Source organism: Chanos chanos, chromosome 9 (assembly GCF_902362185.1).
Source record: "Chanos chanos chromosome 9, fChaCha1.1, whole genome shotgun sequence".
NCBI classification, from domain to species: Eukaryota; Metazoa; Chordata; class Actinopteri; order Gonorynchiformes; family Chanidae; genus Chanos; species Chanos chanos.
The window spans coordinates 8919496-8932288 of NC_044503.1; the positions used below are offsets into that span (position 1 = coordinate 8919496).

A 12793-nucleotide genomic window follows, 5' to 3' on the forward strand; every position below is an offset into this window, starting at 1 on the left:
CTGTTGTGTCCTATGACAAAGCTTAACGTTGTTTTCAGTTTTCCATCTCATCACCTCCCACATTGAACTAATTGTTTTTATTCGTTGTAATATCAAGTATAATCCTTTTCATTCTCTCAAAGTTCTGTTTTAAAGTACGCTGATTTGTATGTTTACAGAAGTGATCACCGCGCTCTGTGTTATATCGCATCATCATTCCCCACTAGATGTCAGCATGCAAGCAAATAAGGGAAAAACTTCAATAATACCCGAAATGTCAAATTTTTCTCTGAGTTTGACAACAAGCGCGTGACAGTGGCCGCACGTATTCAGTTTTACCGAGACGAGTCGATGTAGTTGTGCTTTGTCTGTTGTTCTGCGTGCTTGACATGACTGCCATGACAAGTAAATTGCATTTTAAGACATTTTTAAGAGAGTTTGACTGAAATGTTTCAACCATTCACTGTGGTTGTTCATTTTTATAATGTAGGCTATCATGGGATGTACAAGATGGTCGCTTACATCGAGCGTAATTGGATGAAGTCACTTAGCACCGTTTAAGCTTGATGCGCAGTATGTTTCTTTTACGTTTACAATATATCTCTCCTTTGCGTCTTGTTTGCTACACATCATCAGTGTTTCCAAGCTGCAGAACATTGCTGACATGGTGTATTGTAACGGATTACCTGAGACGTACTTGAGGTGAAATGGGTGACAGGTGTAAGATAACGTAATTTATCTTACACCTGTTAGTTCGTGGGTAACCGGCACAAGCGCAAAACAGTAAAGAGGAAGGAAACTTCAGATAGTACTGTCGTCTTATTTTTAATACAAGAGAGTTAGTGAGAGAAACGATGTACAGTTGTACTTTGAAAGACGTCAGTATTGGTTTGTCATTTGGGTGAGAAAACAGGGTTTCAACTCAGCACTGACACATCGGTACTGGAGATAGAGAATGGAAGTCACTTTTTTATTTCTACAGCATCACCAACTCTCCTGAATGAGAAGAACTGTTTCTTTGGTTGATATTATGCTTGCCTCGTAATGTAAATCTGCGAAGGTTTGCCCATGTACTTATTCATCGATGAAGTTCTAATTCCTCCTATCGGATTGGCCCCCGTAGCAACCACACTCTTAAGACTTTGTGGAGGCAACAAGAATTAGTCTCACTGGAAACTTAAGTTGACATTCAGAATGTAGGTAGTATCGCGGTGTTTTTTTCTGCAGTTTCTTCTTTTAATGTCCTTTCAGACCATGCTGCTATGAACACAACTTTGTATGCTGTGCATGCATAAGGGCATGCAACCTATGTACCTATTTGTACCTACCCTATTTGTGTGTATGTGTGTGTACATATATATATATATATATATATATAAACATACACACACACACACACACACACACACATATATGTGTGTGTGTGTGTTTATGTGCACACACAATAGATGTAGATGAATCTGTTAAGGACTGAGGGAAGTGGAAAACATTGCCATCTATCCTGGTTTACACTGTATCCAGAACTGATCAGTGTGACCATACAAATTAATATCTACTGGTAAGGAACTAGTTTACTTTTTAGAGTTTGGCTTTTAAGATTATAGCCAAGATGGGCTATAAATAAACCACCAGATGATGAGAAGAACTGGTAAAAAGCCATTTGTTTTATAAATGGATCATTCTAGTCACGTACATTCTAATGCCCTAACTGTGCCTTGAGTGGCATGAGCATTTTGCAAGTCGTGTAAGACATTTAAATGGAGGCCCATTTTCCCAAGTGTTCACATGAATTTGTTTAAGTTATTACTATATATCCTCCCCTTCACCTTTAAATATAAATTCATTCACTTTATGAAGGAATATTAAAATATTTATTCTCTGCATGAAATGGAATCATAGGGAATAAAATCATACTCATCATACTCATCTCCTCCACTAGAGGGCAGCATCTGTCCACGCTAACTGAGGCTTTTGGTTCAGATAACAGATGATGTTGTATTATGTGTCAGCAATATATAAATTAGGATGAAACAATCTGGCTAGTTAAAGTTAGTCCCAAGTAACTAAGTTCATCACAGTTGAGTTCCCTTAGCTGTCTGCAAGCTGTTATCAGCCACGTATTCTTAACTGTGAGAATATCACAAGAAACTGTTTGTAATATTTAAGAGCCATTTCTTTATTTTAACTTGAGACAACAACATATTATAATTAATTTTTAAACAAACTGTACATTATATACATGAGTTAAGAGGTGGATGAATATTATGACCTCCAGCCTGCAATAAAACATGGTGACCAATTCATTTGGACAGGGGAAAAAAAACAAAAAAAAAACGAAGCAAAGCAAAGCAAACACATCTTAACTGACAAAACCCAGCAACACTAAATATGTCTTTATACACTTCAGCCAACAGTACATAGCAGTTAAAAAAAGGATTTCTAAAAACAGCAAAGAATGTGAATATGAGAATGAATCGGAGAGTGCAGTGACCAGGCCGGCCGACGGAGGAGGTTTGAACAGATGATGGCATTGCTACACAGCGAGTCTGCTGGAGGCTGAGCTGTAGATGTAAACTCCGAATAAAGGATCCCATCGTTTTGTTGGGCCATTGAAAAAGAGGAATGAGAACTATAGAGAGAGAGAGAGAGTAAAAACTCTTGAGGAGGAGGAGGAGGAGGAGGAGGAGAAGCGTGTGCACGTGGGGTTTGCCTTTGACCACGCAGTCCATCAGCAGCGTTTACGTCTCTGTGTAGATGGAGGACATTTGGCTCAGGTTGCGGTCAAAGCTGCCCACCTGAAAGAAAATGCTTTCCTCTGCGCCCGGGGAGAACTGGCACCCAGAACCTGGGATATCTGGTACCAAATTGAAGCCTGCGTGAAGAAAACACATGTAGGGTTGAAAAACGAATGGCGTTATTTAGACGATATGTCAGTCTGTGAGTAAAATATGAACAAAACATTAATCTAGTGCCTCACCATTATCCATTATATAAAGACTACTATTCATCACTGTTATGAAGAGATGGAAGGGAACTATTAACTACACTTTCCATAATCTTTTCTGGTAAATAGTATTTTAAAGGTTGAACTACCATTTAAACTTTTAAAACAGTACTTCAATGATACATTAAATATTTTGTGTGTTATGGTTTCACAGGCTCCGGGGTATGCACATCATAAAATCTGTATGCAGATGAATGACTCAACAGCATTTTAGTTTACAAGGGAAAGGAAACAATAAAAAGACACTGTTTTTTTTTTTTTTTGTTTTTTTTTTAAAGTTCAGTTGTCAGGCCGGGAATGTTTTACCTGCGGAGGAGGTGCTTGTGGAGCTGCTCATGTGAAAACCATTGTGTTGGTGTTGAGTAAAACTATGTGAGTCACCAGGTAGATGAACACTGCTGAACGACTGCTCCATTCTGTAATTATCTCCAAAATGAAAGCAGCTCTGGAAGTTGCCCCGGTAATCTGCAAATATAAAAAAAAAAAAAAAAGAGCAAAAAATGGGAGGAAGGAGAGGAAAAGAAAGGAAATGAGGGCATTAAGGTCCTCGCTGTATAAAAGTAACGGTCCTGTTTCAAAAGTATTCACATAAAAAGTACCCAACGCTAATTTTTTTTCTTTTTTTTTCTTTTTTTTTTATGTGCCATTTAACATGCCTCAACATTGACCTAATGCACCGTGGGACATAAATGCTTTTGAGTGGAAATCCATAAAATAAACTATTGCTAAATGCATTTGCGGCTTTTACGGCGTGAACTTAAAACTTTCTGTAAAAGATGTTTGAAAATCTTAAATTTTTAGGGATACACATGTGAAGCTCTCTGCAGAGGTACTGCAAAATTCGTTGGGGGGGGGGGGGGGACAGCACGACACATAGCAAGGTACTTTAAGATCAGTTATCGGAGTTAAGAGTGTTATTCTGTGTTGACAGGAGAAAATAGGTGGATAGTTTACGAAGCATATTGTCTTCAAAATCTCACTCTCCTGCCCATACTTTATTGTATTCTTATACTACTGCTGCTGCACCCTGACAAACTACTGTATAAATCTGATGTGTCTCAGTAGTGTTTGCTATTGGTCAGAATATGAATATAATATGAACGATGGAACCTGGAATGGTGAAAATGCACAACAATAACTTATAAGCAAAGAACCAAAGAAGTGGCTGGCTATTTGATTTTAATCCCCCCCCCCCCCCGACGTTCTAATCAGCTTAACCATTGCTCCACTTCAGCAGAAACTTTTACATATCCGCAACTTTTCGGTCGTGGAAAAAAAAATAGAATGAAATAAGTATTAAACAATGCACATAATGCACATAAAATGCAAGTATTTCTGATATTACAAGAACGATCCTGACCTTCGCTGACAGGTATGTTGTGGAAATTGGCGTAGGATTTATGGTGGGCATGGATATGTTGCTGATTGGCTGTAGAGTTATGCTGCTTGTCCAGTGTGGGTGGAGGGGAGGCTGCCGTCTTCATTGGACTGATACCAGGTGAGAGAAGAGACCCAGACAACCTGTATATTAGAGAGAAAGAGGGTGAGAAGGGGGGGGGGGGGGAGAGGGAGGGAGAAGGAGAGGGAGAGGGGGAGGGAGGAAGAGATGCTATGATTAGGGAAAAAAATATTTCTGTCCTCTCTCCTTTCCCCAACATTTCTCAACTTTTCCACTTTTTTTTATGTTCACTATGCAATACAGAGTGCATGTATATATCTCCATAATCTTTTGAATATCTTTCATATCCTTATATATGATCTGGGGCTGAGAAATTGTTGTTCCATTTTTAAGTCACGACAAGAAATTCTGAGGATGGTTTTGATCAAATACAAATCCACTCTTGTTTCCAGATGGCTCACTTACATAACATGCCTCTGACACGGAGTACAGTACGAGAGCCTCCGAAATGCTAGGCTAGCTCAGTCATGCTTTTGAATTGTGATTGTGTAAACAAGCCTTTGTTAGTCACATTGGATGCAGCTGTCAGGGGGTAAGTTTTCCAAATATGCGAAAGTAAGTCTTTCCATTAAGATGCACTGTGGTGCCAACCATATAGCCCTGTGAAGTATTCCTACTTGCTCCTAGCCTTCGTCCTTCTTCCCACACATCAAAGAGTCACACTTTGCATTAAACACGCCACATTTCAGAGCAGAGGGAAAACAAAAACAAATGCAATGAACTGCCTTTTAAAACAGATTTATAACAAACAGATGGTATTTCAAGTCATGAGAACACTGCTAAATGCTTGAATATTGTTGAAAGACAAACAGTTTGAAATGGAAAGTGAAGAAGAGCTTTTCCTTAACTGAAAGAAGGAGAATCCAGAGAATAAAAAAAAAACAAAAAACAAAACAACAACCACATACAAAATATAATTGGATTGATATGTGCTTCGTTAGCATCTGTCTGAAGGTTAGGGCCCTGTCACATAAAACATCACATCCTAATAAAAGCTCACAGATTATGCCAAAAAAAAAAAAAATTTTTTGGAATAGAGAACAGTTAGTATTCACTCAGATTGTAATTCTCAGTTACTTTCATCACCAATTTTGCTTTCACTTAAAACAGACATGTTTCCACTTGAATTCAGAGTGACAGCTAAAATTACAGAGCTCCAGTGTCTTTATACCGACTTGAGTACACATAATTCAATAGCTTACAATTTGTTTTCACTCAGTTGCACTATGTTACTTTAATGCACATTTTTCTTTTTTTTTTCTTCCTCTGTTTCTTAAGAGACTTTTTTTTTTTCAACCAGAATTCAGAGTGACATCTGAAATTACAGAGCTCTAATGCCTTTAGACTGACTTAAGTACACATATCTCAAGAGCTTACATAGCATTTATTTGCTGCTATTCTAATCTTATCTATAATCCATAGGTAAATAATAGAGCAGCAAAAACACTGTGCAAACAGTTAATAAAATAGCTTTTATGAGGCATTTACATTAAGTGATTACAAAGATAAGAGTGAAACTATGTAAATTGAGACCAGCTCCCCAAATAAATGTTTTCAATTATAGACAATTAAATTGCTTTGAATAGCATAGCACATGCATCTCACCCCCTCCTAGAACTCTGATAGACTGTGCGCAGCAACAGACAACATGATTTAGATAAGATTATGAAATTATGAAAATTCTAAAAATCTGCATGAAAAAAATGAACCGGTCAGTCGTAAGCTTGCTCATAAATACTTAAAGTGTTTTATTAGTCTTGCTCCCAAAACATAATTGTTTTTTTTTTTTTTTTACATAGAAGTTCACAGAGACCTGTGCAAGCAGTTTGCACTATGTCAATAACTCACTCAGTTTAAACTGAGTTTAATGTTGAATGTTGGGGTGTATCCTAGACTTGTGTGTTTCTGATGGTTTGGAGGAGGAACATATCAAACTTAAGGCATGTTCGTGGAAAGATGAGGACATTACCACGCTTATGACATCAGTCCATGAACGGTTTTCTTTTTTTTAGGGGGGGGGTGGGTTACCCAGAAACGTTTCAATTTTTTCTCATCGTCAAGAGTAACCCATCTCCAGCTCTCTCACAAGTCTCTATACTCACGTAGCCCCATGAGTCATGTGTCTCTCCACCTAACAGGGTGAAAGCCTCAAAAGACGTTCGCGGTAACATTTTACAAGGCTTGCCGAAACGTTGCGCGAGCGTTGCAGTCAGAACGCTGTGCGTTAACGCTGGCTCATGTTCCCAGCGAGTGTGGTTAATCCCGCCGCTGGCAGCGGCCCCGAGCGCGCGGCCATGTGTTTCAGCAGAGAGCAGCTTTCCCTTGGGAGCTGCTGTCAGCACAAACTCAGGAAACAGTTATACTGTTCATATTTTTACAAGCAGCCTCTATGTGCAGCTAAAGTGAATCATAAGATAATCATTGCCAGCTGCCTCTTGCTCAGGCCCAAGGAATGAGGGGAATCTTTCATATGCTGTATAAATCTCTCCCTTGGTATTTACCTTCCATGATCATCCTCCTGCTTTACAGGCTTTTTCCAACCACACCAATGTACTGCTGTGTGAGAGAAATACGAAGCCTGACCCTAAGGCTCCTTTAGGAGACTCAGATTAGATGGACAGACATCCAAACCTGGACAGATCGAGTGGAGATGTTTAGAAACATTTCAACGAGAGGAACTTGGCAGACAGACTTAAAGCTGTTGGGCAGCGGCGTGTGTCTAAGGGCTTGATAAACGGCACAGAGCGGAGGAACGCGAATTTGGTCTCAAGGTGTACTGATATCTCTCATCAAGTCATGATTTTCTGTTGGTTTGATAACTGGTGAAGGGGAATTGGCCCGTAAACGAAGGGGCGGCTGGCTTAGTGAAAATTGTTTAATGTTTAAGGCTGAGTAGACATGATTCATCCTATAATACTATGTGGGTGGATGAGTGAACGTCCCTGAGTGGATATAGCTCAATTAACACTAGTCACTTATCATGACTAAGTGGACTGGACTGAGTGAATGTGACTCTTATGAATATGATTCAGAGGACACAGTCCACGCAACAAAACTGATGTTAAGTCAGTGTTCATCTTAGACAACATATATGACAAAGACTCACAGACTCTCATCAGAAACTTCTTGTCTTTATAACGTGGCTATTTGTGGGAACCTTAGGCAGAGCCAACAGTACACAAAGCAACAGTGATTTTTAAACAAAAGGACAAGGAGAGAACTGAGACAAAATGCCTCACAGTATAATGTTCTATTGTGTTGAAAAGTGAATTATTACTGTAATAAAATAATAAAATGCACAGTTGAGAGAGTTCAGGATGCTAGCGCAACCTCTTTTGTTTAATTTTGTTTTGTAGTGTCAAGTTTCGATTCAATCCTCCTATCAGGGTCACGGATATTCTGGGCCCTTCTTGACATGGGCAGTTGGTGAAAGGTAAAATGACGCAATCCTTTGACGATATATATGTGGAAACAGAGAAAGCTGGGGTTTTTTTTTTTTCTTCCCCCGATGAAGATTCATGAGGACGAGCGCTCTGCTCCTCGTTCGTCTTCCCTCACCTGTCTGCTTCGCTCCGCCGGGGGACGGTGTTTCAGCGAACCCTGTCTGAGGCACAATACTAAACCCCTCTGATGGATGGCAGGTTCTGCTTGGCGCGGGACGCTGGGAATGTCTCTGGTTCTGGTTAGCGAGGTAAAGCCGCTCATGAGAGATCAGGCTTGGCTCGGCTAACCCTAAAGCCAGTGTCTAAACACGGCCGGAGCAGCACGAGAGATCAGAAACCGCGGCGGCTTTTACGTCTTCTAGCTAGCCTGGGAACATTTTCAGGAAATATGGGGATATGTTCACAGTAGCAATTCTGGATTTTGAGCTACATCTTTTTGTAATAAGCTTACCTTAAAAAAAGATTCGCATAATCATATTGGACCATAGGCTTTACAGCCGCAGTTTTCCGTAAATCGAAATGGACGCGCGTAAATACAAACGTAATATGATGGAAAATATATTATCCTCAAAGAAAAAAAAAAAGGCAGGACATGATCTGAAAGAAAGGACAAGTCTCTTGAGCATTTTGAAGTTCTGAAGAAGAAAATATAATATTCCAAGGTGTTTAACAAAAAAAAAAGGCAACTTGTGAGTCTCAGAAACAAATCTAACATCATGTGAACTGAACTGGCCTGTTTTTTTTCCCCATTTATTTTTAGGCAACATCATGGCACTGAAAAAAAAAAAAAAACCCTGACTCGCAGTCATACAGTCAATAGACACAGACACATTGATGACTGAAAACCTGCTTATGCTACCAGTTAGCCAGATGTCCTTTCAGCCCAAGACTACAGCATCATTTCTCTGAGAGTCACAGTGTGTCTTTAACCCTAGACCATATAGTCGACAGCCGGCACAACGTACATATTTTAATTGGCATATTTTAATACTACCTTCAGAAAATGACACTTGTATTTACAAAGTAAAATGAGTCTAAATGGCTCATTTGAGCCAGAGTAAACACATTTAGCGATGAGGTCAGAGCCTGCAGCAGCAGAGTCAAGTTAGTTAGATAATTTTGTCAAAATGTTTAATGTCCTGCTAAACCATTTGGGAAAAACAAGTGCAGCACTGATATTGACTTTGGCACGGGATTGTATACTCAAGGCTTCAAACATGTAAATCAAATGCTCCATCTTCAGGCAAATGTAAGTAGACATTTCATACCTGGCTTGTTGTAGGTCCTGGCAGAGGTCTCTTTCACACTGACACATACAACAAACTGTATGTTTCTGAATGTACACTTTTTTCTTTTTCTTTTTTTTTGCTTTATTCATTTATTTGTTTGTTTGTTTGTTTATTTGTTTGTTTATTTATACCAAGAATTACTTCTTTCAATTTTTTTACAAGATTTTTTTGTTTTTAAGACAGAAAAAAGTGCTGCTGTTTTCTTAATGCAGTTCTGTCATCAGGTTTCTGCCCAGAGGTACCTGGATGGAAAAGTTTGGGTGGGCAACGAGACAGACAGATATGAACAAAACTGTTTGGAAAACGAGGAGAAAGTTATTGAATTTCATGGCTCAGAAACGCTCGTTTCATAAAAAAAAAAAAAAAAAACATAACCGGCTTCAGTTTCTGCCCTTAAATGGAAAATATTCTCATATCACATTATGTTCATGCCAGTGATATATATATATATATATATATATATATATATATATATATATATATATATATATATATATATATATATATATATACCTCAGTCCTCAGGTTCAGTGAAAAGCAGCGCCCTCTCTCAGCTCCAATATGTCATTGTGTCCTTGGATGCCATAGTATTAACGTTACACGAGTATCCTTCAGTTCTGTTCGTTCACTTCTCATTCAACTCTGGGTAGCAGTAATTGCTGGTAAAGCTCTAAAACCACTTGTTAACTATCCGGAGCAGTTCTGCCCGCTTTATGCTGGAAAAACAGATCACCTTCCAGAAATTAAAAAAAAAAAAACAAACTTCTCAACATGACAACTTGCTACAGTTTTAGTAGATTTCATGGCTGTTGCACTGTTTATGCTGGAAGCTGACCTATCCACCATGACTTATCCATAAATCACATGCAATCATATATATTGCCCTGATATTTCAGTCTTAATTCTCTTCAAATTCTACCTCTGAGTCCCCTTTACACACACACACACACACACACATACACACACACACACAACGTTGAATGGAGCCATGATTGTGTAATAGCCCATAACCATTGTGAAATTCTTTGAAATGAGTAGAGTGTATTTAAAGTGGGACCACATTTCAATGGGCACAATTTTTTCCAATCAGCACAGGAACAAATCTATCCCTAGTAAATGGAATTACAATAATGTGTAACCTTCACAAATTAGCGAGAGAAAAGGCAGATGCACAACGTCCTTGGACAGGACAGATGTAACATATTACATCCAATAAAAGTAATTACCTTGTTGATCAATCTCACGAAAATCAGAAGGAAATCCTCCAATATGATACATTCTGATTGTTCTACAGATATATTGCTGTAGGTTTTTATTACACTGAACGATTGCAGTACGACACGAAACAGAACAGAAAATCCTCTTTCACAGCTGTTAACTCTAAACACTTTCTTTTCCTTCCCGATTCTCAGCATTTTGTTTTGTACTGTACACACAGTACCTCGCGATGACACGTTGGATTTGCAGCTAGGCTCAGCAAGGTCTAAAGGGAAATCACTGAGCTTTTAATAGGAAACATTCCTCATCCACTGAGCAGCTAGGGACAGACTGAACCCCATTGTGTTATGCTCTCAATTACAGAACGCAGGGCAGAGTTAAAGGGTAAAGAAGGACAGAAAAGAGTTCCATATTCAGATATACTACAAAGTTCACAACAAATGTTATGCCAGTAGCAGCTACATACTCATACAGCAGCACTGTACAGATACCTTGGCTTTCTAATTGTATTAGTGTAACCCGGATGGGCTGCATTAAAATAAACTACATACAATCAACACAGAAATATATTATGTGGTACAGGGTAGAGAATGCAGTATAGCGTATGTGTTAAAGGGAGTGAGCCACAAAACTGCATTATAATGGAGACAACCTCATGGGCCAAGCACAAATTGTTAGGTGGTGCTCAACATGTTATGAAAATACTGGGTCCTTCATCAGTTTAGCTTATATGAGAAGTATGAACAAGAATTCATTTTTAGAGCACTTGATAAACCACAAACACCGTAGAAAAAGACGTAAAAAAGCAGGCACCTTAAATCAACAGCGTATCAGGCGAACAACGCAAGATAAAATCAGGCCTCGGGATCGGCTGGGGGAAGGGTTAACTTTAAACTTCGCTGATCTTGTGGGGAAATGACAGCTGCTGAGCCAAACACATGAGTCAGAGTGAGCCCCATATCTTCTGCCCTCTCAAATCAACCTGAGCACGCACACACACACACACACGCGCACACGCACACGCACACACACGCACGCGCACACACACGCACGCACACACACACGCACACACGCACACACACACACGCACACGCACGCACGCACACACACACGCACACGCACACACACGCACGCACACACACACGCGCACACCAGCACGAACACACACGCGCACACCAGCACGAACACACTCGCGCAGTCCTGGCAGACAGCTGGACTCATCACTTTAACGTGGAGCTGGGCTAGATGAGCCTGACCTCATACAGGCCCGTTCACACCTCCGTCTCATCGGTCTAATGAACTCTCTTGGCTCTGTGTGGAAGTTAGATATACGCATATCACGTTTCCATACCGATCAACAGAACGGGACTCGGGCCGGACGGTCGGACCGCGTAGCTTTAGAGGATTTAAAATCAAGGCCTTTCGACGACTTCCATACCCTGCTCTCTTGGGATGCCCCCCCCCCCCGCCCCCCCCCAAAAAAACTCCAAACATCAGAAAAATCTCAAAAAAAAAAAAAAAAGGGACACAATGCATTTTCCCTTTGTGACAACCGTGACCGTGAGCGCTGTCCTACTAAGATAACCGTGACCGTGTCCATGTAGGTTTCGCTCTCTCCGCTGTTAACAGGGTTTTTCATGATATCATCCATATTGATCTCATCAAGTGCACATGTACGTGGGAGTGACAAAGGGCGCAGCGACTGTACTCACCCCTCCCGCTGGGTGTTCTCCATGGTGGACAGAGGGGACAGATGGTGGGGGCTGCCGATGTCTGTGTCCAGGCGAGGAGGCTGCCTGGGGGGCAGGTCTGGGCCAGGGGAGAGGATCTCTACTGAGGCTCCATTATGGGCTGTGCTGGAGCCAGTGTACAGGCCTGAAAGACAAACAAAGCTAATGCACAAAATGTGCCAAATAAATCCAAGCGTTCCTCGGGCCCTCCGACACACGTTGACCAAATTAACCTCCGCCCCCCCCCCCCTTTCCCTCAATCCCCTCTTCAAGGCAACAGGCATTTGTTTTGACAACGTAGATCCAATCAGGGCTTTTAGAAAAAATGGTCTGTTTGTGCTGTTTATAATTCTTAGTGCATCATTTATCCTGCCGTAGCCAATGGCTCTGTTTAGCTAGGTGGATCTTGTATTGTTTGTAGTTGAATTCTGAGACACCGAGTAGATATCTACTGTAGAAGAAATCCAACACTAGAATTTACTGACAGATGATAAAAATGGATGCCAAAGACCAGCAAATAGTTTGATATCTGTTTTATCTGCAGATGGCGGTAGGGACAGACTTTGGCCAAACTAAACTAAACCTTGAGGTGTAAATGGTGATCCGTCCAGTGGATATAATGTGTATAACAGTGTATTACGCTGATTCTACCGTGATCCAAATGTTCCCTT

At 40.3% G+C, this 12793-nt stretch overlaps 1 protein-coding gene across 1 annotated transcript in view; it reads right to left on the reverse strand.

Moving 5' to 3' along the window:
• Positions 1-2717: 2717 nt before the first annotated feature.
• The window catches only part of glis1b (GLIS family zinc finger 1b), a 39558-nt gene continuing 29482 nt past the window's right edge, over positions 2718-12793 (reverse strand). Inside the window, exons 8-11 of the mRNA XM_030784381.1 lie at positions 12105-12267; positions 4344-4471; positions 3290-3448; positions 2718-2851 (exon numbers count right to left, since the gene is read on the reverse strand). Of these exons, the coding sequence (XP_030640241.1) occupies positions 2718-2851; positions 3290-3448; positions 4344-4471; positions 12105-12267 (584 nt within the window). The remainder of the gene's footprint in view (positions 2852-3289; positions 3449-4343; positions 4472-12104; positions 12268-12793) is intronic.